This window comes from Dermacentor andersoni, chromosome 1 (assembly GCF_023375885.2).
Source record: "Dermacentor andersoni chromosome 1, qqDerAnde1_hic_scaffold, whole genome shotgun sequence".
Classification (NCBI taxonomy): Eukaryota; Metazoa; Arthropoda; class Arachnida; order Ixodida; family Ixodidae; genus Dermacentor; species Dermacentor andersoni.
The window spans coordinates 166,256,923-166,284,775 of NC_092814.1; the positions used below are offsets into that span (position 1 = coordinate 166,256,923).

Sequence of the window (27,853 nt, forward strand, 5' to 3'; positions counted from 1 at the left end):
CCTTGATAGTGATTGAGAATACAGCACTTGAACTTCATGCTGTTGTAAATGAGCTATGACCAGGGCAGCAGCATGGATGATACGCTGGGTGGTAGTGAACAACGACAACAAAAAAAGTAGTAGTTTCGCTCGAAAGGCGTAGCATCGATTGCGATAGCAAATTAAGCAAGATAAGCGCTGCAGGAGCAGCGAGCAAGCTGTCCTTCGTGCTCTCGCTTGTTTCAGTGCTAACTAAACGTCGAAAGCACAGCGCGTACGAAGCTACCAGCATTGGGCGCACTTTGTCCACATCGCAGATCACTTTCAAGATATGGTGCCCGCGCGGGCACGCACTTTGTCCACATCGCAGATTGCTTTCAAGATAGGGTGGTCGCGCCGTAAGCAGCAGCAGCCGCCTGAGTAGAACCCTCTCTCGCCTCCCCCCCCCCCCCCTCGTGCCTCGCACGTGCGATATTGAGCCGCGATCGTAGGCTGACCCTCGCAAGTCAGTTGTCAGCCCGTGTCAACATGGCCAAAGTATGTTTTATGCGCCCGATTCTGAAAAAAAAAATTGCCACTAATTTTGTCCGCTGTAGCTGATAGTCCGTTGTAGCGTGGTCCGTTAAAAGCGAACTTCATTGCATTAATAAAATAGGTAAAACAAACTAAGGCTGAAATATAGTCTGCTATATCCGAAAGTCTGTTGTATGCAGGTCCGTTGTTACGAGTGTAGACTGTACACTGCTGCCTGGGGTGACGGCCCAGTTGGCAGGGCCCATTGATGAATTGGCAGCCCTGGACGGCAAGCACGTGTACAAGCATGAACGTAGCTGATAGCAAAGCAGTATATCGGAGTAAGACTTTCCTTCCCTTTGGAGTGTTCACCTGTAATTGAACAACAGTCTCATTAGATTATCTTCCAGCGACCCTTTTGTCATCTTGCGCAACCCATTCCTCACAGTTGAACCGCTCTTTCTGCTACTCCATTCGATTGCAGATGGAATGGTGCTGTACCCAGATGCACAAAATTGTTTCTTGCTATGAACGTGGCAAACTAGCTTGTGAATTGTGTGCCATTATCGGACATGATTGTGCGTGGTACCCCAAAATGGCAGAACATGCTTCACAAACACCGAATAGTACAAGCTGTGTTTGCATGCCTCATGGGAATGGCTTCAATGCACATTGTGTGTGCATCTACCACTGCCAGGATCATCTGGCTTGCTATTGGCCCTGCAACATATATGTGGATCCGAGACCACCAGTCAGATGTTTTTGGTCAATTTACTGGCAGGGCTGCCAAAGGTGTGGGCAAGTTCTGCACACAGTTTGTACATTGAGCCGACAAGTTCTCAATGTCCCTTTCCAGACCAGGCCAGTAGAACAGTGACTGTGCCACTGATTTCATCGGTGGCCAGGGTAAACTGTAGACCTAGAAGGTAATCACGGAAAAAAGATACGCCAAAAATAAGTTCCAACACCTCTCACTCCATCTGCGAGTAGTTTTGCTCTGCTTTCGTTAGCATTCTGGAGCAAAATCCAATTGGGCTGTGCACGTTTCCCTCCGAGTGAAACAGAACCACTCCCATGCCATATGGAGACACGCCGCATCCTAGCTTAAGCTCCCTGTTAGAGTTGAAGTGGATCAAAAGTTGCGCATTCTCCAAGTTTTGCTTAGCTTTTTCGAATGCAGTCTGCGGCAGTGGCAGCCACTCCCAACACGCTCTTTTTTCTGTTAGCCGGTACAATGGCGAGAGCACCGCAGTCATATTTGGCAAGGATCATGCATAGTACGTGAGCATGCCAAAGAATGAACACAACTCTGCGACATTTCGTGGGCATGGCGCTTGCATGACGGCATCTGCATTCTCAATGGAGTGCAGTCCTTCACGATCTATGCGATGCCCAAGGTACGTGACTGAAGCTTGTTGAAACTCGCAGTTTGTCCATGAGGCCCCGCTTCTCTGCGAAAGCTCACGTGACGCTCAAAGCACGTGCCATGCCAGATAATGAAAGGCCATCGTCCACTTCCACATCGTCATTGTCGTCGTCACTCTCGCTTGAAGATGGGCGAAGTGTGACGGTGGCAACACTGTTGCTATCTGAGAATTCCGCGGATGTAACGTCGACGTCTCGATAACATAAACACGACATGCCGCAGCAAAGACCTTGGAACCCCACAACAACACCATGACCGCAAACACACTGGCGGAATGAAGAAAAAGAAGTCACGCAGGAACTTCTCGGGGAGTCATCTAAGTATGCGTAAGCATTGTGCCACTTGCTCATCTACATGCAGCCCGGTGTCATTATCAATGTTATGAAACTTGATCAAGCCAGTACAAATGACAGCGCTGCGGCGAGACGAGCTGGTGCGGATGGCGGCGCAAGGTGCATTGATAACGCAAACAAAGTACTGCAGGTGGCGGCGCCCGATGCGCTGTTAATATTCCATCATTATAAGCCGTTATTGCTCGTTAAGCGCCTTATCCATCCACTTCCGAACCATTATGAACCGTGACCAAACACACCGGTGGTGCCTACATATGTGGCACAGCTGCGCGGACCGTATCTTGAAAACGATCTGCGATGCGGACAGAGAGTGCTGACTGCTAATAGCTCCGTGCACTGCGTTTCCACCGCTGCACGCTGAGGAGAGACGCGTGGGCCCACATCTTGAAAGTGATCTGCGAAAGGGCAGGGTGCGACTTGTGCAGAGAGTTTCGTGAGCGCTGTGTTCTCGCCGCTTCGTTAGTGTTGAAGCGACAGGCAGCGTGAAGGTACAGTCGCTCGCTGCTGCGGGCTTTATATGACTTTATCTTGAAAGCAGTCGTCTTATGGGACGTACGGATGGAGGGCCATTTTTCTCGTTGGGTAAACATAGAAATGCCTACACATTAAAAAAAAGAGGGCTTTTACGTCATTACTACTTCAATTGGATTGGATTGGGTTCAACGGCGACAGCCAATTTGCACCCCTACTGGCAGCTTCTTCGCGTTACAGGAAGCCAATCTCGAAGGCCATGCTTTTGTGCGCTGCAATCAGCAACAGCTGTATGAGCAGGAAAGATGTCATGGTGGCCATGTTTTAACGTCACTATCACTGGTGGCTGTCGTCCGGGTGTCGCAACTTGAGAATCCAACGTCTGCGCACATGAGATTTTGCCGATTTTGTGCCTGTGTGTGTAGAACAAGAAAGACAATAGTATGCACTAACCGTTTGGTGGGCACTGAGCGACTACAGCTTAAGCGGTCAACCAGTACATGGGGTTCAATGGGGGCTGGGTGGGGGAATCTTCGCAACTATGTTTAAACCACAATTACACATTAAGCAGGTACGTATTAACGAGGTTTGACTGTATAGCACAACCTAGCTAAATGACCGCGCCGCCCACAATGAAAGTTCTTCTGCCCACTGGCAGGTGTTATCGTCATCCTTCATGCTTCCACATCGTCCACAAGTTTTTGCTGCGCTTTGCTTATGGTGATCTTGAAATGATCGATGACAGGCTTGCACTTTGAGCACCATTGGCGGTTCCATACTCATATTGTTACGCGTAGCTGATGCACAATTCTATTTACAATACATTTACACATAGACCAATGGTGGTTAAGATAGCGACCCTAAAAACAATCGGAAGCACCCCCGGCAGTAGAAGTACCGTCCCGGTGCTTAACCTACACATCTGTGGTGAAAGGTATGTGGTAGGGCTTAAGCCTTGCTATGTGAATGATGTCACTTGAAGCTGGCGACGATGCTGAGGTTTTGGCGGGGATGATTTCATATGTGGCATCAGTCACTTGTCGCACCACACGGTCTGGACCAGTGTAACCCAGCAGCAGCTTTTCGGAAAGGCCCACACGGCGGATGGGTGACTGAAGAAGCACCAGAGAACCCAGAGAAAAGTGCACGTTGCGATGGTGGCAATTATAGAGGCATCTCTAATGCTCCTGTGAGGCCTCTAGAGGAGTGCGGGCAAGCTGCCATGCGTGGAGCTGCCATGCGTGGAGCTGCCATGCGGGTGATGGCAGCAAGGTGTCCAAGGGCAACACGGGTTCTTGGCTGTATAATAGGTAGAATGGTAAATCGGTGGCGATGGCGTGGCGCGATGAATTATGTGCAAACGTCACATATAGTAAATTAAGATCCCACTCGTGGTGGTCGGCCACAATGTACTTGTCGCTGATCGTGTGGTTGAGGCGTTCTGTGAGGCTGTTGGTCTGTGGGTGGTAGGACGTGCTGAATTTGTGCTTTGTCAATCAGGAGTGGAGGATGTCTTCGACGACTGCCGAGAGAAAACTATGGCTATGGTCAGTTAGTAATTGGCGCGAAGCGCCGTGCACTAAAATGATGATGTAGAGTAGAAAGTCAGTGACGTCAGTAGTGCAACTTGTTGGTAGGGCTCTTGTGATGGCGTACTGCGTAGTGTAATCAGTAGTGACGGTGACCCATTTATTTCCGGAGCCCGAGAGAGGAAATTGCCCAAGAAGGTCTAGACCAACTCGGAAAAGGGTTCAGGCAGGACGTCGATTGGCTGGAGACATCTAGCTGGAAGCGCGGAGGCCTTCTTCTGGCACTGACAGGGCTCAGAAGTGGCAATATAATGCTGCACAGAGCTGGCAAGGCCTGGCCAAAAGAAGCGACTGCTTACACGGTTGTATGTGCACGAGACGCTCAAGTGCCCAGCCAAGGAAGCGTTGTAAAGTTGCCAGAGGACAGTCGAATGCAGGTGAGATAGGATGGCAGGCAGACATTCAGGGCCTTGGGGGTCAAAATTACGGCGGTATAATCTCCCCTCCTTGAGGAGAAACATCCGGAGAGAGGTGTCACCAGGTGTTGACTTCAGCTGGTCGATGAGGGTTTGTAACGAAGGATCACGATGTTGCTCATTGCCGATTTGAAACAACTGGGACACAGAGAAAGCTGGCTGCATCTGCCGGTTCTTTCACAGGGTAGCGGGACTGAAACATTCGGCATCATGGTGCAAGCGTCTTGTCTTATATGTGACAGAGAAGGTATATTCTTGCAGGCATAAAGCCCAGCAAGCCGACTTCGTCCCATGCGGTCCTTGAGCGAGGATAGCTAGCAGAGAGTGTGATGATCAGTGATGACACAGAAAGGACGTCCGTACAAGAATGGATGAAAGTTCGCAACTGACCACACAAGAGCAAGGCACGCGTGCTCTTTGATTCATTAACTGCATTCGGCGGCTGATAGAAGTCGGCTGGCATAGGCTATAACGCGATCATCTCCATGCTGGCGTTGCGCTAATACCACTCCTATGCCGTGACCACTGGCATCAGATGGAACTGCCGTTGAGGCAGACGGGTCAAAGTGGGCCAGGATTGGAGGTATGGTAAGGAGGGTAGTAATATATGAGAAGAAGATGCGGCACGATCGGGACCCCAAGAAAACAGGACGTATTCCTTCAAGAGGTCGGTAAGGGGATGTGCAATGGTCGCAAAATCCTGTGCAAAGTGCCGGAAATAGAAGCACAGCCCTACAAAACTATGCACGTCCTTTGTAGATTTCAGGATAGTAAAGTTCTTAACAGCGCGAATTATGTCAGGATCAGGTCGCCCGGCTCTTCCAAGGGTGGTGATTTGGCAGCGAGCCAAGTGACATTTTGAAGAGTTCAACTGGAGACCGGCCCAGCGGAACTCGTCAAGAATTGCTGAGAGACTGTCGAGATGTTTCAAATGTGGGCGAAAAAATGATGACGTTGTCCAGATAGCACAAACAGGTGGACCACTTGAACCCCTGAAGCAAAGAATCCAATCGTTCGAAGGTGGATGGCATGTTACAGAGACCGAAAGGCATCGCCTTGAATGATAAAGAACGTCGGGGGTAACAAATGCAGTCTTCTCCCAGTCCATGTCGTCGACGGCAATTTTCCAGTAGCCGGACCTTAAGTCGATGAAAGAAAAATAGGTAAACAGGCAGTCTAGAGCATCACCAATATGTGGCAAAGGGTAAACATCCTTTTTTGTGATTTTGTTTAGGGGGCGATAATCTACACAAAAGCGCCACATTCCATTCTTCTTTTTGAGGAGTGTGCCGGGAGAAGCCCAGGAACTACAGGAGAGCTCGATAATGTCCTTGACAAGCATTTGTGTTACTTCCTGTTGGATAACTGCTCATTCACATGCAGCAACACTATGTGGATGTCGGTGAAAAGGGTTCGCATTGCCAGTATTTATGGGATGGGTTACGGCAGACGTTTGTAAAGGTAAAAAATATTGCGATAGCCTTCAAGAGCGTGGCAGGGTGCTTCAGCTTGAGCAGGTGTAAGGTCAGGGGAAACAATCTTCTCAATGTTGACGCCCCTGCCGCGTGATGATGTCGCGGTATGGGCTGAGCTGCAACAAGCTTCGACTGTGACAGGTTCGACCTGATCATCCTGCAGAGTGCCAATTTCGGCCATTGAGATCCCTTGTAGGAGTACCTGCTCTATTAGCGCGAAATTCACTAGGGGAAGGCAGGTGCGGTTGCCACTAACTGTCAGCAGTGTGTGCGGAACGGTAACACCATGTGTAAGCATAAGGGCCAGGATGGGTGTGACCACGTAATTGCCATCAGATACAGCTGGTGTGGAAAATAAGTCGATGTATGTCACAGATTGAATAAAATCCATGCAGCTTAAACGGATTTGAGGCAGGTCCAAAGTGTCAGCAAGAAGAGACCAGTCAAGGCAAAGTGAGCCGGCCACTGAGGGCAGAATGAGTGGCAAGAAAATTCAGACCAAGAATGAGTTTGTGAGGGCAATGTTCGATGACGGTGAAGAGAATGGCAGTGGTTCTCTCAGTGATGGTGAGTTGGGCAGAGCAGATGCCAACCATAGCGACAGTCCCTCCGTCGGTGACTCGTATGGCTCGGTTCGGGGCATTCATCGGAACTTCCTTGAACCAACGGTGAAGAGCAGCACTCATAATGGACATATGTGCCCTAGTGTCAATCAACGGGCACACAGGAACATTGTCAACAAGAACGTCCAAAAGATTCTGGTTCGTGGGTATGGTCAAGCGAGGATTTCGTGCCAAAGTTTTCAATGCAGCTCTGCCTCCAGAAGCTGCACTGCCTAGTTTTCCAGTCGGGGTGCTGCGAATAGGTCGGAGAAGAAGCATGGCAGGACGGAGGTGAACGAGATTGACGGCGGGAGGGAGAAGGCGAGCTGACATAGCGGGGGGTTCTTGCCAGAGGTGGCGCAGGGTCAGATGAGGGATTGGGCATAGAGGGAGCGAACAAAAAAGATGAACTTCGAGGGAGGAGGGTGAGCAGCAGAAGAATAGTGTGTCGGAGAAGTCCAGTGGTGGCGGCGAGCGATATGCCGATCAGCAGTTAAAACATATCAGCTTGTCGTCAGTGCGGTGCCACTTGGACGGGTCGGCTTGTCCATAAGAGTAGTAAGAGAAGTGAGATGGGAATGTGGGTGGATAAAGAGGTTCAGAGCGCACAGGACGAACGTAGTGAAGGCCAACATTTGACATTTCTTGGCGGACGATGGCCTGGATTAAGGAGATCGTCGCCGGAGAAGAATCAGATGACGAGAATGAAGTGGTCGCCAGCTGCGCGGCCTCGACCTCACGACGAATGATGCAGGTTAAGTTGTCGCATCGTGATGGCTGGTGGAAGAGGTCGTCGCAAGATGACATAGTGGCTGTGTTGGGATACTCGGCGTTTAGCATGTTCGAGACGGCAGCCTTCCTTGAGGATCGTATCGATGCTGGTGATGTTAAACACCAGTAGATTGAAGGCATCGTCATCAATGCTTTTGAGCACATGACTAACCTTATCGTCCTCCGACATGTTCGGGTCAGCCTTGCTACAAAGGGCCAAGACGTTGAGAATGTACAACACGTACGACTTGGTTGACGTCTGGATGCTTGCGGCAAGGTCCTTTCTTGCATTGAGTTGGCAACCAAACTGATTGCCAAAAAGGTTGCGGAGCTTCTTTTTGAAGAGATCCCAGCTCATGATCTCCTCTTACGGGAGTCTGAAAGTGTGGCCATAGAGTGCCATTGAGGTAGAAAAGAATGTTTGCGAGCATAATAGTCTGATCCCACCTGTGACTGGTGCCAACACATTCGTACAACCTTTTCAGTACAACCACACCGTGGTGGCTATTCCATATCAATATCTTTAGCATCGTTGTCTGCCGCTTCCACTGAAATGGCCAGGCTTCTGGTGTCATCTAGCATTAACCCTTCCTTAGTCGGTAGTTGCTTGCGTAGATTAGTTGAGCGTATGCCGCAAATAATCCGATCCCTTAACATTCAGCCTAATGTGCTGCCAAAGTTGCAGTTGTCTGCTATTCGCTGTATGTTGACGAGAAACTCTTGCGTTGACTCCTCTTCCTGTTGGCAATGTGTGAAAAACATGTAACTCTCTGCTGTCTTGTGGTGCTCGGGGTCGTAGTAATTGTTTAGAGTTACGACTGCTTTGGCATGCATGGTGGAGTTGGGTGTCTTTGGTGCAATTTGGCCAGCTAGCACTTGAACTGTTTGCGAACTGAGAGCAGCCATAAGCAGTGCTCGTTGCTTGTTTGCGTCAGCAATGTCGTTGGCTTCAAAATCTGCTTCTGCCCTTATGAGATATGGTTTCCACTTATCTCTGGTATTGTCAAACAGCGGTAGCTGTAGGCTGACCATTGCTCTCTTCATTGCTTCATGTAGCGGCAGTTCATCTTGGTCTACTTTCACCGCATAGTCGGTATCCGTGATCCTTGTCGCCGCTGTTGTAAATGAGCCATGACCAGGGCAGCAACATGAACGATATGCTGGCTCATGGTGAACAACCTTATTGATAGCACCGCTGCAATATACGGGAAGCAGGGCTGAAAAGGCTTGGGCAAGAGAAAGAGAAATAATATGCTGGTTCAGGAACAGGGGCAGAGAACATGGGTGTGCACGCACACAGCTTGCTTGGCTGGTCCGCAACAACGAACAGCAAACATGTAGCACATGCCAATGCCCTTGTTTTCACCGAGCAATGTTATTATTCACATTCATAATGTATTGTGACTGATTTATCAAAGACTTGTAGACTGATGTATAGTATCATTTAGTTGTTCAGACAAAAACAGCATCTAGTTTCCTGTTCGTGTCTTTCTTTTTTAATAAACACACTGAATGAGTTCCTTACTGACTTGTGAGAATGTGTTCTGGGACTTCTGATGGCTAAATGTAGTCGCAATGCTGCAATGGTGATTTAGAGGTTTTGATGTTGTTCTGCTGAATACAAGGTTGTAGGCCCGATTGCTGGGTGCGGTAGCTGCTTTCTGATGTTTACTTTTCATCAGCGGGAACTCCACTCAAGAGCAAATTGAACCATTTGTCCATGTTTGAGACCTAGATTATCCAGTCACTTAGCTCATTAACTTTTGAGTGCACCCTCAAACTGGTGCAGTTCATTATCTGCTCAACTTGATCAAGATTAATTCACAAATTTTAGAGACTTCTGAGCTTTTAGCAGCTGTAATGTGCACTAATATTCAATTAATGTGTGTTTGTGGATTCACCTGAAACACAAGAGAATAAAACTTGTGAAAAAAAATTCATGATTATTGTTGAACGTTGAAGGGATGCTAAAGAGAGCAACGCTAGGTTAGTTGAGTCTGGCGAAATATTTTTTCAATACTCAATTTGCCTTTATTTGGCTAAAAAAGATTGATTTTTAGCAGAGGAAGTAATGGACTAAGCTTTCCCTCTTGAATTTCACATTCCAGTGCATTAGGATGGCATCACAGATTTCAAAGTACTTGTGCACATTTAGGTTTTGTTCAGAAATAAAATTTCTTAGAACCTGCTAGATTTAGGCCTTGGCTTTTTTTAGAATGCCACGTAATTTTTTTTTTGTTGATAAACTGTTAACAACTCCTAAGCAAAAGCTTTCCAAATTTCTTGACACCTCTAGGAGCTAGCAGGAGAATTTCAAGCCTGCATTTAATTTTTGTCTTCTTCTGGCTTATCAAGACTTCCAGACTTCGCTTCAAGACTTCACTTCAAGACTTCACATTTCTGGTATTCCGGATGTGTAATTTATCAACTCACCTTCAGCTTAACATTTCTCTTTAGTCTCCCTTCAAACATGTTTGTGGTAAAACTTCCTTGCTCATAATGCTTGTTAGCTGTTGTGTAATGCTCATGTATTTGTCAATTTTTGTCCTTCATTGTTCATTGGTGATATAGGTGAATGGAAAAAACATTGTCAAGAGTGGAACAGACTTTCGACAGTTCTCACGCATCACCCTCACATTCACTGCATCAGGAGTAGCAGTTGATGTTGCTGAAGTGAATGTCACTTCTGACTTTGCTGAAGACCCAGAGCTCAGAGAACTTCTTTTTAAATATAAAGGTGAAGCACCACATTCACTTCTTCATTTGGCGTAAACCCTATGTGAAAAAAGAAACATGATAAATTGAGTGCTCGACCTTTGGCGTTTGTTGTAATGTTGTGATGTGTACATGCTTCGAGATCTTCAAAAGCCACTAGGTATGTGCGAATTTTTTGAAATTTCAAATACAAAGCGAGTAGTCTTTGCTATTTCATTCATGTTTGATTTGATAATTCACTTTCCAAAATTGTCAAATAATACTTTCTGTTCGAGTATGAGGGATAACATTGGAGTGTTGAGGGAGAAAGACTGATACAAATAAGGGCTGTTCTAAATTTGCTGCAGGAGAGCCACAATTGTTGCGCAGGGACACTATAGTTTTAAAGTTAATTGTCCAAATTTTGTTAACCAGTAATTGTATTGATTTATCATGCAAATTCTTATGTATGCCACTTTCAAGTTTCTTATGTTTAGGCAGCCTATGAATCAGTTCTCGATTTAAGCAAGGCAATTTATTGTTTGGCCTCTCTGGCTATGTTGTTTCCTTTTTTTTTATTTATTCAGTTTACCCTACAGGCTCGGAGGAGCATTGGGTAGGGGGTTACAGAAAATGACAAATATTTCAGGCAAAAAAGGTAACTACATAGTAGGAGAAACAAATAAGTGTGTACATTGGAAAAAAGGAACACTGGTAAACATTGGAAAAAATGCATACAAAGTCAAGGGAGTACAATGCAAAACAAAGTCAAGGGAGTACAATGCAAAACAAAGTCAAAAAACGATACAAAGGCGAATACAATACAAAGTCGTACAACGTAGTCAAGCGAACATGTGAAGTTCCAAAATTGCACGAAATTTGGCAGGATCTTTTAATGAAACAATATTATTTGGAAGGCTATTCCATAGTGTGATGGCACGCGGTAATACAGAGTTATTGAATTACTGTGTGCAGCCAAAAATGCGCCTGAAACTGAGATGGTTATGAAGTCGAGTAGATGTGCGAGAAGGAATTTCAAGCCACAAACGGCTTGACCATGAGTTACAGTAGCATTTATGAAAGAGGCATAGAAGGGCAACAGAGTGGCGGGAATCCAAGTCTGGAAGGGGAACACCACATTTAATTTGGGTAATGGTAGATTGATGACTATAATTAGAAGTTATAAAGCGGGCAGCACGATTTTGGATGGATTCCAATTTATCTATTAGGTAGTGTTGATGAGGAGCCCAGATCGATGAAGCGTATTCAAGTTGAGTTAAAGCATATTCAAGTTAAAACACTGTGCAGTGCAGTATCACAGTTCTCTTCTTCAACTAACGTAACACTATGTCCATGTGGTGATGTGCTGTTTCCTTGTTTCATTACTGTCATTGTCATGGAGCACCGTATAACTGAAAGCACTTGTTTCTCATTTATGGACTCATCAGCTGACCCGGGTGCCCTGTTGTGAACAGTAATAACTGCATGTACCAAATAATGTAAATAACCCTTTCTTTACCAAATCAACTTCCACGTAAACTTAATATTTCACTTTGTTTAGAAATGACAAAAGTATTTTGTGTTTGATGCAGTATTTGGAGGTTGTTCTCCCGAAATATTTGTATTTGGCTTGATTCGTATGAGTCACTTGCTAAGTGCTTACCTCTCCCTTTATTCTATATATGAGTGAAAAGTTGCCATGCACAAAAACTTAGTGCATCGAATGTACTAAAGCTAAAGGCCACAAGGTTACGTTATGTTTCTTTTATTTATTTATTTATTTATTTATTTAAAGACACCTTACAGGCCCCTAGAGGCATTGTGTAAGGGGGGAGATTACCCTCAAAGATTATACAATAATTAGAATACAGTATAAGAAATGCGCTAACATGCAGTAATGTGCTGTTAAAAATTGTACAAAAGACAAATCAAATGCTTTTGAATGCGAGAGGTCAGTGAACAAGAAATTTTCACAAAGTAAAATATAACCAATAGAATTACAGAGTGAGCGGGACAATATTTGGCTGTAACAAAACAGTATTTAAGGGGTAGTAGCTTAATAATAACGGGAAACTCAAGAAAAAATAATACGTTAGGTTATGTAGAGTTTGAAAAATGCGTTGTTAGAAGATGCCGGAATTTTTCCTGGTCACTCTCATAAGAGATGGCGTTAGGAAGATTGTTCCAAAGGCGAATGGCTCTTGGAAGTGCGGAGTAGTTAAATGAATTGGGCTTTCCGTAGATGCGCACTAAATTGAACTGATTGTATAGCCGGTGTGACCTGTAATGAGGAGTTTCAAAAGGCAGAACTGATGGTGCTTCATTATGGATATATTTATGAAATAATGATAGCAGGGCTATATCACGACAATCATGCAGTGGCTGTAGTGAGAGGTCGAGTTTAATTTGTGTTATGCTTTTGTTATAGAACGTGAAATAAAACGTGCAGCCCTATTATGAATAGATTCGAGTTTTTCGATCAAGTATTTCTGATGGGGAGACCAGACGGATGTGGCATATTCAATCTGAGGTCGAACATATGTTAGATAAGCTAGTTTACGAATGTCTTTAGTAGAATTATGCAACTTGCGTCTTATGTACCGTAATTACCTTGGAGCATTAGTGCATATGTATGCAATGTGCGTTGACCACAAAAGAGTCGAAGTTAGGTTAACACCAAGATATTTATATTGCGTATCATGCAAAATAGTGATGTTATTTATGTGATCAGGAAACGTAGATTTAGTATGCTTGCGGCTAAAAGAGATAATTTGACACTTATAAACGTCAAGCTTCATTAGCCAAGTGTTACACCAAAGAGAAATAAGTTCTAGATCTTTTTGGAGGATTGCATGATCATCGGCGCATTTGATGGAACAGTAAAGAATGCAGTCATCTGCAAAAATGCTCACGTGTGAGGAAATGTTATTGGGTAAGTCATTAATGTATATTAGAAATAGTAATGGCCAAGAACGCTGCCTTGTGGTACACCTGAAGTAACGTGCAAAAGTGGAGAGGAAAGATGATTAACTGCTGTGAGTTGCTGACGATTAGAAAGGAAATTGCGAATCCATGTTAGCATAAGAGAATCTAATTTAATGGCAGATAATTTCAAAATCAAACGGCAATGTGCTACGAGGTCAAACACTTTTGAGAAGTCTAGAAAAGCACAATCAGTTTGTAGATCCTCTTCCATGTTAGCATGCAAAATCAGTTGTTAATTCTAGTAATTGCGTTTCACAAGAGAAGTTTCTCCGAAATCCGTGTTGGGTAGAAAAGAAAAATTTGTTGGCTTCCAGGTGACTGTAGACATATGATGCAATTACATGTTCTAGCATTTTGCAGCATATAGATGTTAATGATATTGGACGGTAGTTTTCCAGTGCGTGTTTATTACCTGACTTAAATATGGCTATGACTTTTGCTATCTTCCAATCTGAGGGCAGCAGTCATCTCTAAAGATTGCCTGAAGATGAGACAGAATTTTGCTAGATGCTATGACGGTGTTTTTCAGAATTTTAGAATTAAAGTTGTCAATGCCACAGGATGTGGTTAGCTTGAGGTTATTTATCAGGCATGCGACACCTTCAACTGTTATTTCGATTGGTGACATGTATTGGTAGTCAGCTCCGATGCATCTGGCAGATCAGCCTGATCTTCTGTGGTGACTATAGAAGAAAAATAAGTATTTAAAGTAGAAGGACACTGATTATCTGGAATGGGAGTGTTATTATTGTTGTGTAAAGAAATGTTAGTGTGGTCCTGATCTGGGCTTATAATGTGCCAGAACTTGGATTAGATTTTAGAAGAGATGGTATGTTATGAGTGAAGTATTTATCTTTAGCTGAAGACAAGCAGAACAGTAAATTTTCACGCTTTCCTTGTACGTGTCCCAAGCTGCTTGCATGCGCAAGCGCTTAGCACTTTCGTAATAGTACTTCTTCCTGTTTCTCAGTAAGCGTAGGGATCTGGTGAACCATGGGTTAGATTTATCATTGGTTATCTTAATGAGACGGACGTACTGGTTAACTTAGGCAGAAATCTTATTCCTGAAGAGTATCCAATTCTCCTCCACTGACCGACTGTGAAATGAAGGCAACAGCATGTGGGAAAAAAATATATCTAATTTCGAATTCATAACATTGTAATTGGCTTTGTTATAATTGCATATTTCTTTAGTAGCGAAACCTGTAAAAGATGAGGGTACGTTGAGAGTTACTTGCAGTAAGGAATGATTGCTAAAACATTGACGCAATGTGATGAACTGTCTCGGGTGCTGTTGTGAGGATTAAATCTAAGATATTATTACCCTGTGTAGGCTGTGTAACAACCTGAAACAGGTTAAAATCTAAGGTTAAATTGATGAATTCTGTCGGAGTATTAGAGGATGAAGATAAGTTAACCCAGTCGATCAGAGCAAAATTGAAGTCTCCTAGCAGATAGATGGCATCAAATGGGGGAAGCTTCGTCACTGATTCTATGTCGTTGTGCAAGTCATTAATAAAAGAATTAGTAGAATTTAGAGGTCGATAACATACACCTTTTGTTTAAACAAATTATTCAGTTTCCTCCTTATAATAAACTGGATGTTTAAAAAGGAAGAAAGCTTGTGTGAGTCAAAGCTCCTCTATCTATGTACCACCGCCACTTTTATTAAGTAGCGCCAACCTTTCATGTGCAACACCTGTTTCGCTCACACCAGTTTCACTTCTGGGGTTTCCACTTCCAGTAGTTCTGCTTCAGAGATTTCTGGTTCCTAAATTTTCGCTGTTGCACGTTCGCACCTCTAAGCAGCAATAGCAGACAGCAGTAACACTGCTTCTACTCCTAACCAGAGGCTGGGACGACAAAGTTCCACTTGATGTTGGAAGCTGAGGGGATGAGTGAGAAAGGGGGCCACAGGAGGAGGGTAGGTTGCCGGTTCTTATAGGGGCCCTTAACCACTTTTTATCGAAGTCGAGAAATGCATTTGAAGTTAAAGTAGACTATTTCAGAAATACTTTGCTGTAAAAAATACTTACAATGCATTCAGCAGAAGTGGAGTTATTGGCAACCAAACACCCCCTTCGTGGTGCTTCTGCTCCTTCTTCAATGACTTGCACTCCGAAGGCTACGGTGGAGCAGGGTGTGCCCACAACGCTCCGTGCACTGAACGTCGCCATGGTGCCCAGTTCAAATTTGATTTTGGTTGTTCACATAGGCACCACTACTTCCGATTTTGGCACCTATGACACGCCAAATGGGGCTGTCCTCAGCAAGCCGCAGTGCACTCAGCCAGTGAACTCACTGTGGCACCCCGCGGCAATTGTGGTATCTATGCTGCATGGCAGACTGTAGCTACATGCAACTGTAGTATGTGGGCACAGTGTTTGCTTTATGCTCGACAGGGCTTGAGTGCGCTGTTGAGCTCATATGCTTCTTTCTAGCCGTGCTACGTGGTGCAGACCGGCTTTGTCCTTCACAAGCTTGACCAATGGATGATAGTCGCAGCTAACTTGCACATTTTGAAGCACTATCAATAGCTCAATACGAAGTGAAGTCTACGAAGGCATCTAACCAGGAGTGGCCAATAGTGAGCACGCGCTGGCAAGCATGGGTGCGGTCTGACCTTAAGTTTCGCACGGTTTGGGGCTAGTTGAGTTTCAAAACTATTTGAAATTAGCGAGACCTGATGGCTACGACACCGATAATCAGGGTGGCCACAGTTTGATTGCTGCGTGGGCGGCCGCGGCCAAGCGTGAGCAGACGATAGTTGGCTTCTTCCAAAAGTCCATAATTACTGTTGAAATTCAAAAGCAGATTTTCGCTTACTTTAGCCTGTTTATTAAACTGTGTCAATAAATATACACAGTAACAGTAGGAAGAAGCACACTGAACCAAACACCCTTTTTGATTGATGTCAGCTATTGGTCAATAGGAGCTGCACATAGGAATCTGCTCTATTACAAAATAAAGTGTCCAGAAAGAGTGAGGAGCAGGCTTTCGTTGAAAAGAGAGTGTTTAAGAAAAAGAGGGCTTCGCACTCCGCTTGTGAGTTGCAAAATTTGGCTGAGATGTTCCTAGCAGTGTATGCTATTCACGGACTGTTTTTTCATTAATCTCGAGGATCGTTCAGGACCCCTTTAACATGGCTGGTGAAAACACGTATGAAGGGGCTTTAGTGTGAGTCATTGACTACATGCTTGTTGATAGAGGTAAATAAACAGTCTGCTTGCTGCAGTTCTTGCTCATCTAAATTTAAGAGTTTTGTTTCTTATCAAGACATGAAGAGATGTGCAGTGCTGTGGAGGCAAACTTATATCTATAATTCATGTTCAGTTATTCTGCAAAGAAAATAAGATGGGTAGTATATAGATTGAAAATTAAAATAGTTGGGATAACTTATACTGTATCTCAGTTGCGTCCCACTGATTGGTCCAGCATGCAACTGTTGAGGTAGTATGTAATGTGAATAACATATTGTCTGCTAAGAATATTGTTCACTAGCTGGATGTTGCATAGGTTTTGCTTATTTCTTGCTGCCTTTCTTTCTGCCTGCATTACTTTTCTGTCTGTGTGCCAGCATAAAAGCTTGGCAAGTTAAATTAAACTTTTTCCACTCTTGTTTGATTTGGGATGTGATGCTTTCAGATGTTGTGCAAGGAAAAATGGATGAAGTGATTGGGCATTTTGCTGTTGATTTGGATGGTCGATTTAGCAGCATAAGAACATCGGAGACAAATTTGGGTGAGTGGTGTTCTTTTTATTCTTTTTGTCTATTCTATATGTGCACTGTTGTTGAAAAGCAGTTATTTAAGAGAGAGAAGTATTTAGAAAGTCTTGTAAATTAAAAATAATGTAGTGCGATTCTTCATAGCCAATGTTTGTGTGTATCGGTTGTGGGGTTCTCACTCATGCTCTTGGGACAAAGGAACGACAACACAGTACAAACAATCACAAGGGCATTTATTGCACCTTTCATAGATCAATGCCTGCTAGCCCAGTTGCTATCCACAAAACATGCCGATGGGCGTGCGACAAATCGCGGAAGTCCAACTCACCGCGACCGGATAGCGAGCGAATATGTTCGCCCCATGCTGGATCCCAACGCCTAGTCGTTCGCGCGTACAGTCATGCGAACGGTGGCGCGTTCGAACGACCCCTCGCGAGACGGTCTCGCAGAAGCATGGATCGGCGCACGCGCGGGACGTTCGCGCCGCTTGTCGAACCCAAACCAAAGAGAAAGAGCCTTCTCCTTTCCGCGCCCAAGTAACCCCACTGTTAGGTGGTGTTAGCAGAGCCACACTTGTGCCATCTCTCGCAATGCGCTTCAACCACACTGACTGCCGCGGGCACCAGGCCACGCGGCGAAGCCGGATTACAGGAGACTGGAGCCATGCGGGAAAACAACATATCTGGGGACGCGTGAGAGTCACGCATCCTCACATCCCTCCAACCTTAAATGACTACATATTCCGGCGAAACATGTCACACGGTCTAACATCAACGCATGCTTTGTGAACAAGGTAGTACATGCAACAGTGGCCATGCTGAGGAAATGTCCACATGCTGTTCATAGCATGCAAGCCGACATTGTCCTTGAGTACACCGCTGGCATGCACTGGTCACAGCAGCTGCTCTGCAGACTCGACGGCACGATTCCAAGCCACACTCCGGAAACGGCGACGCAGTAGTCAGTACGAGCAAGTGTCGCTTGCGCCGACACGCCCTGCTGGTGAGAGCCGGAGAAGCTGTTGGTGACCGCCGGCACTTTTCTCCGCCGCAGAGGGTTGCGAGCTGGATACAGGCGGCCGCCGAAGTCGCTGCGTCGAACTGGCCACAGCATCACCATTGCCCGGGTCGGCTCGATCGTAGTCTGGGGCAGCAGCACAGACGATGTGCAGGTGACAGTAAACCAGGGGTGACTCCAATCACGCGCCGTGCACACAATGCACTCGGCAAACACTAAAGTAGTGCAATAGAGAGGAATTGTGCATGTGCATCGCCCACGTGGTACGATGTTCAACTCGGCTATAGCAAAAGATCGGGCGGCTACTCAGATGCCAAGTTTACGTGAACGAAGCTCGCTTCCTTGAGTTGAACGAGTAATTTCAATTCGTGCAAGGCTAAATCGAAACCCTCACAGAGGAAATCAACAAAATCTGGAGGAACGGAGCACTACCCGAAGACTGGAAAATGGCCCTCATCGTGCTCATCCCAAAGCCTGGCAAGGCACCTAACATCAATAACCTCAGACCTATCTCGCGGACGTCTTGCGTCAGCAAGGTAGCCGAGCACGTGGTCCTAAACAGGCTCTCGAGGCATCTCGAAGAAAAAGATGTCTACCCCGCAGCAATGATCGGCTTTAGACCCGGGCTATCCACCCAAGACGCCATGTAGCCCCTCAAGCATGAGATCATTGACGCAGACACGAGAGACGCGAGAGTAATCCTAGGGCTAGACCTCGAAAAGGCATTCGATAACTTATCACATGACTTCATACTCGACACGATCTCCAACCTCGACCTCGGCATGAGACTCTACTCTTATACAAAATTGTTCCTGAGCGACAGAACGGCCACCCTCCGTCTAGGGGAAATCAAGTCCCAGAAATACAAACTCAGCGGCAAGGGCACACCGCAAGGTTCTGTCATCTCTCCGACGCTTTTTAACCTTGCGCTAGCCGGCCTAGGCAAGAAACTGGATCAAATCGAGAACGTCAAATACACGATATACGCAGATGACGTAACGCTTTGGGTCCCCGGAGGTAGCCTGGGATCAATTGAAAGCGCTCTGCAGCAAGCGATCGACGCGATCGAGGAATACCTCGCTCCCACCAGCCTGCGATGTTCGCCTGCGAAGTCGGAGCTTCTCGTCTACAAACCATCGAGAAGCGGTCCCAAGCCAAAGAACGAAATCAGAGACACACACTCCATTATTCTCAGAACAAAAGACGGAGGAACCATTCCACATGTCAGCAAAATCAGAGTCCTTGGGATGCTCATTGAGAGCAACGGCTCTAACGCCGCGACAGTGGAGAAGATCGTGACAAAGTCGAATAATGCCTTGAATCTCATACGACGCGTAGCAAACAGACAACATGGCCTTAAGGAAGAAAATCTCCTCAAGCTAACACACGCCTTTGCGCTATGCCACTTTACCTATGAGGCGGCCATGCACAGATGGAAGGCAGCGGAGAAGGACGAACTCAATGTACAACTGAGGAAGCTAGTCAAACTAGCGCTGGGAATCCCCAAGAACACCAAGACGAAGCTCCTGCTGCAACTGGGGGTGCACAATACACTTGAAGAAATTGCCGAAGCTCAAGAACGGGCTCAATGGACAAGACTCTCTGGAACCAAACCAGGTAGAGAAATCCTAGCCAAACTAGGTCATGACACCACAGTAATGGAGAATCTATATCAAAGCATTCCGACGGACACAAGCAACTCCTACACGGTTCGCCCACTCCCGCGGAACATGAACCCCGCGCATCATCAACCCAGAAGGCTGGCACGCAGATCGTTCATCCTGCCCGAAATACGTGATAAGAAGATCTTAGCCTGTTTCGTAGATGCGGCACAGTACCCGACCAGGAAGGCTTTCGTTGCCACCACGATCAATAAGCAAGGTCAAGTCACAAACGCTGTCACAGTCAAGACCCACAAGTCCGAGATAGCAGAACAGGTCGCCATTGCACTCGCGCTCACAGACCCGACCACCACCCACGTCTACAGCGATTCACGCTCGGCCGTCAAAGCCTTTCAGAAAGGAGCAATTGCAAGCCAAGCTCTACAAATAATCAATAGATCTGCACCGCTGCAGCATCACAGCATCTGCTGGTTCCCGGCACACCTCGGAGATATCGAGGACGCCCCTCACAATCTCAATGAGATGGCTCACAGGAGCGCGCGAGACCTAACCCTCCGCGACGCCACCTATTCTGGTCATGACCATCCCAGCGAGAATCGGGACCCTCCCTCCACATATAACGAGATAACAAAGCACTTTTATCTAGACCACAGAATATACAGCACACCTCACAATAAGCTCACCAGGCCTCAAGCCCTCACGTTCAGAATGCTTCAAACAAACACGTACCCCACGCAGAACAGACTACATCACTACATGACTGACCTATACAAAACATCATATTGCGAAAATTGCCGTAGCACATTAGATGTACATCACTTGCTCTGGCCGTGTGGTCGGACCCACGCAAACAAGGATCAAGACTCCGCCAGGCTACAAGAAGCATTACGCAGCACGGACCTGGCGGAGCAGCTCTGGGCCGTCCAGTGAGCCCACGATGTAGCCAGGGAGTTACAACTCCCGGTCCCAACGTGGGAGTAGCCCGCTCCATGGGACCTTGCGTCCCGTAGCTCGCAGGACCTTTCATTAAAGTTATTCAGTCCAATCCAAAACTAGAATGAGGGAAGCAAAGTGCAACACCTCAACGCCACGGTCTACCAGGTTGTGTCCCTCCACGTGCGACAGGCAGCTTTGTAAAGCCTTAGGCCTAAAGCATCGCTACCCTGACAGCAACCGGCATCCAAAAAACAACACCCAAAATGGGCGCAAAACAGGCAGCCGCGAGGAGACGTGCAGCTCTGTTAGGTGGTCCTACCCCGCTCAGTGCACACAGCATCCGAATTGACGGCGCCCACCGTCCCAGACGGTGTCAGAGCGCCCGGTGCTAGGCCGCAATACCAGTCAGCCTGTAGCGGCACCCGTGGCCCGTGGCCACCCGGCTCCCAGATTCGCGACTTTATCAGAGTCAAAGAGATAGAAGAAGCTATTTACATAAGAAATTCGAACCACCCACGAGGCTTCCGTACTCACTCGCTTCAGGCTTGCCAGTGCTCCGCGGGCGCTAAGCCTCGCTCTCCCAGGATGTAGACCACGTGGCTCTCGTACCGACGAATGTTGTTAAAAAAAACACGATAAGGCTTAGCATGTTAAAAAGTTCAGACACTACAGCCACCGTCGCCTCGCTCAAGAAAGCATGCTGCCGACGCTAGCGATCAAAATCCACGCTAGCCCTACGCTTCGGTTCAAAGGTCTCGACCGAAGCAAAACTGTTAAAACTATCGTCCTATGCCCCAAGAGGTCCACGTTGGGCAGCCAGATGTGGGGTTCTCACCCATGCTCTTGGGACAAAGGAACGACAACACAGTAGTGCAAACAATCACAAGGGCATTTATTGCACCTTTCATAGATCAATACCTGCTAGCCCAGTTGCTATCCACAAAACATGCCGATGGGTGTGCGACAAATCGCGGAAGTCCAACTCACCGCGACCGGATAGCGAGCGAATATGTTCGCCCCATGCTGGATCCCAACCTGGTCGTTCGCGCGTACGGTCATGCGAACGGTGGCGCGTTCGAACGAGCCCTCGCGACACGGTCTCCCAGAAGCATGGATCGGCGCACGCGCGGAACGTTCGCGCCGCTTGCCGAACCCAAACCAAACAGAAAGAGCCTTCTCCTTTCCACGCCCAAGTAACCCCGCTGTTAGGTGGTGTTAGCAGAGCCACACTTGCGCCATCTCTCGCAATGCGCTTCAACCACACTGACTGCTGCGAGCACCAGACCACGCGGCGAAGCCGGCGAACAGGAGACGGGTGCTATGCGGGAAAACAACATATCAGGGGACACGTGAGAATCATGCATCCCCACATGGTGCATGTGAGGGATGAAAGAAGGGAGGAGGTCAGCCATGGTGAGAGATAAGGAATATTCACTGTCATGACTTGAGTGGCGTTGGCCAACATTCGCTACAGTAAAACCTTGTTAATTCGAATTTTATGGGAACAAAAAAAATGTCCAAATTAAGTGGATGTAGAATTATCGGGGTATCAAGAAAACAATAAATGCTTACTATTTCAAGATGCTTTTATTTACTGAATGAATGAGGCAATCCTGTTTCTATTTTGCACAATAGCAGTGCAGATGCTGCAGTTCTCATCATCTCTTGGCTGATTAGCGCTTGCAGCGGTGAAGACCTTGCCACTTCCTTCACAGCGTGGCCACAGCACGTGTCTTCATCTTAGACAAGCTTTTTACTACTGCACGCACATCCTGATTATTTTTTCACCAGTGAGCTGGCCGCCGCCCATCGCGATGTAACCGGTGCGCTTCATCCTCGAAAGATTTTCAAAACAAAACTACTGTTTGCCGCAACAGCTGCGACAAAACCGCGGCCACTGTCGACGCAATCATGTGCGGCAACCTTGCCGTTCTGAAGGCGTGCGGCAGACGCATGCACTGAGTCAGAACGAAACTACCGTTTGCTGCAACTGCCGGTAAAACTGCAGTCGCTATCGTCATGATCATGGATGGTGACTACGTAGTCATGAAGGCATGCGGCCAACACGGTGGTATGCGCGGCGGTGAACGCAAGAATAAAGGCTTTAGAGGCACAAATAAACACGAAGCATTCTGGTGTTGCTGTCATTCGTGTAAGATTTCTGCTGATTACTATGGCGATGTGGACTCTGCCGTTTCATTTCATTGGGCGCTAATGCCATTTTTGCTCTCTTGCGTCGCACATTTGCAGTGCTCCCGCTCACGCCGAGTTACGAGAGTTAACAGAATAAACCGATGTGCGTCCAAATACATTCAAATTAACGAGAATTTTATTGCGTTCAATAATGCATACACCTGCCGGGACCAAAGGACGAGTCCGAATTAGTAGATCTTTTGGATTAACGAGGGTCAAATTAACGACGTCTTACTGTACTAGGTTATAAATACATGTACTTAAATATCTAAGAAAGTGGACGGAGGTACAGTGGGACGCCAAAGCTCAATTGGTAGAACACTGCACTGGCAGCAGCAGTTGTCTTTCCTTGCAGCTCCATTTCCCGTTTTCTTTAAGAGGATTCTAAAGCTTATATAGCAAATTCAACTATGATATATCTTTGTACAAATGTGCAGTACAACAAAACAACAGTTAATCTCTCCTATACTTTTCTTGGCTTCACTGTCTTGATATCTTGCTATGATGTGTGTATAATTGTATTGTACGTGTATTTTTTGTGTGATGAAGCACTGAAGATATGTTGCAGTCATCATAATGCATTTTAAATAAGTCCAGTCCTTTTGTGCATATGGTTATCCACATATTTAGCAGGTTGCCCTAAATTTATAATAGGTTTCTTTAACTAAATATTTGCCTCTCTGTAAAAGTCATTTTACAATTTCACATGCTATTGCAGAGCACTTGTAAGAGTCCTTGTTTTACCAATGTGTGTGTTTCAATATAGTGGTACTAATTTTATGCTACTTCTCTGTGCAGGAAATTTTATCTGTGATGTTATGCTGTCAGCAACTCATTCTGACCTGGCTATTCTCAACTCTGGTACACTGCGGTCAGATCGAATTCATCGGAAGGGGGCCTTCACTATGCGAGATTTGGTCACAGTCCTGCCCATGATGGACTCTCTGATTGTGCTTAGTGCTACTGGTATGATTGGTGCTCTGCATGCTAGTACTCAACCAAGGAAGCTTTGTTAATCAAAATTGAAAAACAAGTTGTTTTGTTGCTTTCACAGCAATGCTGATATCACATAGTTTAACTTCTAAAGGTGCTGGCATGACCAAAACGTGTTTCATGATTGTAGTTCAACACCTTTAAATGCTTTGTTGAAAAAGATCAATTCAAATTATGCAGCTTTGATTCCCATTGTTCGTAGCACTGTTAGAAACAACAATATTAACTCGTGAAAATTGGAAAAAAGTTGCAAAAAGATCAAGATAACCATGCAGGAGATCAGCTTTCATTCTGTCAATCAGGTTCCTCTCACTGAGGGTGATACCAATTTGGGATGTGTGCTATTAAGCTCATTCTTAACCTTGTAGCTCTTAGTTTTTTTCTTGTGTGTCTTTCAAATTCTTGTACACTCATTTCAGCCTCTGTAAAAAATGATCACTGTACTTTTGCTGACACAGGGAACCAAATTTTGCAAGCTTTGGAGAATGGTGTATCTCAGTACCCCAAGTTGGAAGGTCGCTTTCCTCAGGTGTCAGGTGTCAGCTTTGCTTTTGACCCCAAGAAGTCACCTGGCCAAAGAATAGACCCCCAGTTTGTGCGAATAGGTGATGAACCTTTGGACAAAAATCAGGTATGTACTAACCTGAAATCTTGCTTATTGTTGTTTGTTGTTTCACCATTATATCTGTTTATAAGGGACAGCTATATAGGTAGTGTGTATGGAGTGCCTCTATGTCTCCAAGGCTACACATGAACAAACTTAAGTGAAATTGGCATGAGGCGATCCTAAGATCAGATCAAATTTTGCAACTTAGTTACTGTATGTCTTGTCATAAAAATGTGAGATCAGGCTAGTTGGCATTCCATAACGATGTGCACAGCGCTTGTCCTCATTGTTCCTTTTCCATCTTTGTCTGTCGGCCGTGCTGTGCACATCGTCTTGTCAGCATTTTCTGTGTGAAGGGTTATCAGCATAATGCATTCAAACCTCGATGTATTGAACATGGATATATCGAATTATTGTGTATATCAAACACTTTCTATATCACCTGGAAAATCGCATGCATTTTTAATTTTTTATTTCAAACGGGGTTGGACGTAAAATGGATGTGTCGAACTCCGCCACCCCAGACCATGTGCGCTTTGTTGACAGGCGGTGAGCTTTCCCGCAACACCCTCGAAGATAGCGGTGGCGCATGGGCGTTCCTGACTGCTGCGCACTATAGCTGCACACATCGATTGCGCCGAAGGCGCCATTTGAATGTAGTGGCGTACGCACGCGGCGGCTTGGCTAGTTCGACAACGTCAACGACGCATTGCATTTGTCGCACTGACTCCTCCTCGGTGCTGTGCTCTGCGCCTGCCGCGCCTCACGAAGACTGACGGTTTGCATCCACAGAGAGACGCGACAGCGCGTGCTCACTGGGTGCACTCATAGATGCCTTGGCAGACGTCACTTAGTACTTTGTTATTAACAGTATTTCAAAATGCTTCAATTGATGGACGTGGAGATCGCAGCAGAAGTAGCGGCCAAAGAAGATGCTGCGGAGGTTGATCTAGCAAGCGCTGATGTTGCCCCGCTCCCAACTTCAACTGAGGCTGTAGCTGCTTTGGCCCTTCTACACCACTACTGCGTCACAATAGAAGGCACCGGCCTATGCTTGCGGTTCGTTTAGACTAGGTTGATGACTCCGTGTTTAAGCACGTGGCTGCCAATAAGAAGCAGGTTACACTGCTGCAGCAATTTCAGCCAAATAAATAAATAATTTGTGGGAAGCTTCAAGTGAGTATACTGCTCCACGATTCGGGTGCAATCGGGGATCGTTGTTCGGAGCACGCATTCTGTTACGCCGTGCCGACTTTCTGCAGCTGACAAAGTCAGTGCGACCTACGCTAATTGCGTGTGGCGCGATCGACCGCGCGCTCCCGGTGGACGAAGTCGGCGCGGCCTAGGCCAATTGCGTGTGGCGCAACCAAATGCGTGCTCTGAACAACGATGCCTGATCATGCCCTTGGTTCATTGATTGATTTGCAGAAGTTTTTGATGCGATTTTTATGTGATCCTTTATATATAGAATTCTGGCTATATCGAACTATTTCGCGATCACCGCGCTGTTCGATACTATATCAAGGTTCGACTGTATTCGAGGTTCGACTGTACAATTGCAACATTGTGATTCACATTCTTAAGGGATCTGTACTTTCATCTGATGCTGAGGCCTGCATTTTCATGGAGTCTCCCTTTTTATTGTGATAGCAATTATATGGACATTCCAATCGCATTTCTGCCGTCGCCGTTGGGGTCGCTGTGAGGTTCCCAATGGCGATAAAATAGTCACCGCGCGCTGTATGCTGTATGTGCGAGTGAAAGCGTGTGAGGGTCAGCCGGCGATTGCGGCTCAATCTCGCGCACGTAAGGGAGGAAGGGTAGGGGGGAAGCACGCCGTCTTCTGTCACGTGAAAGGCTTGGGGGGTGGGGGAAGGGGGGTTTACTCTGAGCGGCGCGGGCAGCCAGGCACGCCTGCCCGGGCTGCTGTATCTTGAAAGCCATCTGTGATGGGCACAGAGTCTGCCATGCGCTGTGTTTTAGCGGCTTAGTTCGTGTTGATGCGAGAGCCAGCGCAAAGGTCAATTCACTCGCAGCTGCTGCCACGCTTCCCCACTACAGCATTTTGACAGCGAGTTTCTGTGGTCATGGAGGGAGATGTGTTCATGTTTTCTTGTGCGTGCGTGACACCGTGCTTGTTAATTTACTTAGTATGCCTATGTTTACAAGTTTCTATGGTCGATAAAACTACTATTCTTACTTCATATAGCTGTCCACTAATTTGCTATTGCGATCGATGCTTTGCCTGTGGGGCGAAACAAACTTTTTTTAGCCTTTTCCCATTGGCTCACACAAGTTGCCATGCACTGTTGCATTAAACAGCCTCTCAGAGTGAAGGATTAAAAGAAAGAAAATAAATAAAGGACTCATATTTACAAAATTTCTATTGTATAAGTGCGGCCTGTTATTCATCATTACCACAATTCTGTCATTATCACATAGCAAACAAATTTTGAAAATGCTTGCTTTTGATTTCTTGCTTTTTTTATATAGGCAGGTAAACACTAAACATTATTTCACGGGTCTACTTATGACGTCACTTGAAAGAATGTCAATGCAATGTTCTGTCATTGTCAATGTCATTTTACCTAGTTTCAGACTCTCACAGAAAAAATTTACCTGCAATCAACTTTTGCTTCCTAGCAGAAACTTCAAAGAGCTCGTATGTTACCAAAAATTTTTTTCATAGAAATACTTTGGGGAAGCCTTATTTACGCAATCGCCGACCAGCCCAATTTTTTTTCAAGGGAACCCGGCGATTCCAGCAGAACTTTTCGTTGGGCTAGTTGGTGCATATTACTGAAGTACTGTAGCGCCAAACAGACGACACAAGAAGAGACACGGACGAGCGCTTACTAACAACTGATGCTTTATTGACGGAAACACACAATATATATCTGCAAATTTGGCGGCGCAACTCGCGTATTGTCAAAAATCACATGGTAACCAGGCAAAAGGCGATAGAACGATTGTGAAGGTGACGTTCGTGAAGCTGACACGTGGTGTGCAGGGCCAAATGACTATAAATGATAATGGTTTCTCGATACACAAACACCGCCGTAAGGGAGTACCCCATAAAAACTAAAAGATTAAGGATTTTCACCAAGCGCAGGCGGCACAGCAACATGCTCAGTTCTAACTAAGGGCTTCTAAAAAGGACATCTCACTTTTATACAGAATTTTTGATGGTTCGCTCACACATTCAAGGCCCTTCCTTTTAATGTGGAAGCTCACGGGCAACACTGTCTCGACTTCTGTCCAGAACGATGGTATCTCTTAGGCGAGGCTTGCATCCGCACTCTTTGCAATGGATGGCCATATTGGAACCAGTTCCCTTTTCCTGTGACCGTTCGTGTTCTTTTAGCCTTTCATTTGAACACCGCCCCGTTTGTCCAATGTAAACCTTTTTGCATGAGAGCGGAATTTGATAAACTACCCTTCCTTGTTTACTGACAAGTGGATCGGTATGATGGGTTCCGCAGGT

The 27,853-nt window shown here is 46.1% G+C and overlaps 1 protein-coding gene across 7 annotated transcripts in view; it reads left to right on the forward strand.

Annotated features, from left to right (window-relative positions):
* Nucleotides 1-27,853, forward strand: part of LOC126547063 (trifunctional nucleotide phosphoesterase protein YfkN) — a 92,217-nt gene that overhangs the window by 23,008 nt on the left and 41,356 nt on the right. For all 7 annotated transcript variants that reach the window (XM_055062729.2, XM_055062727.2, XM_055062728.2 and 4 more), the window contains exons 7-10: nt 10,167-10,332; nt 16,920-17,015; nt 23,568-23,735; nt 24,221-24,393. In XM_055062729.2, coding sequence (XP_054918704.1) covers nt 10,167-10,332; nt 16,920-17,015; nt 23,568-23,735; nt 24,221-24,393 — 603 coding nt within the window. The remainder of the gene's footprint in view (nt 1-10,166; nt 10,333-16,919; nt 17,016-23,567; nt 23,736-24,220; nt 24,394-27,853) is intronic.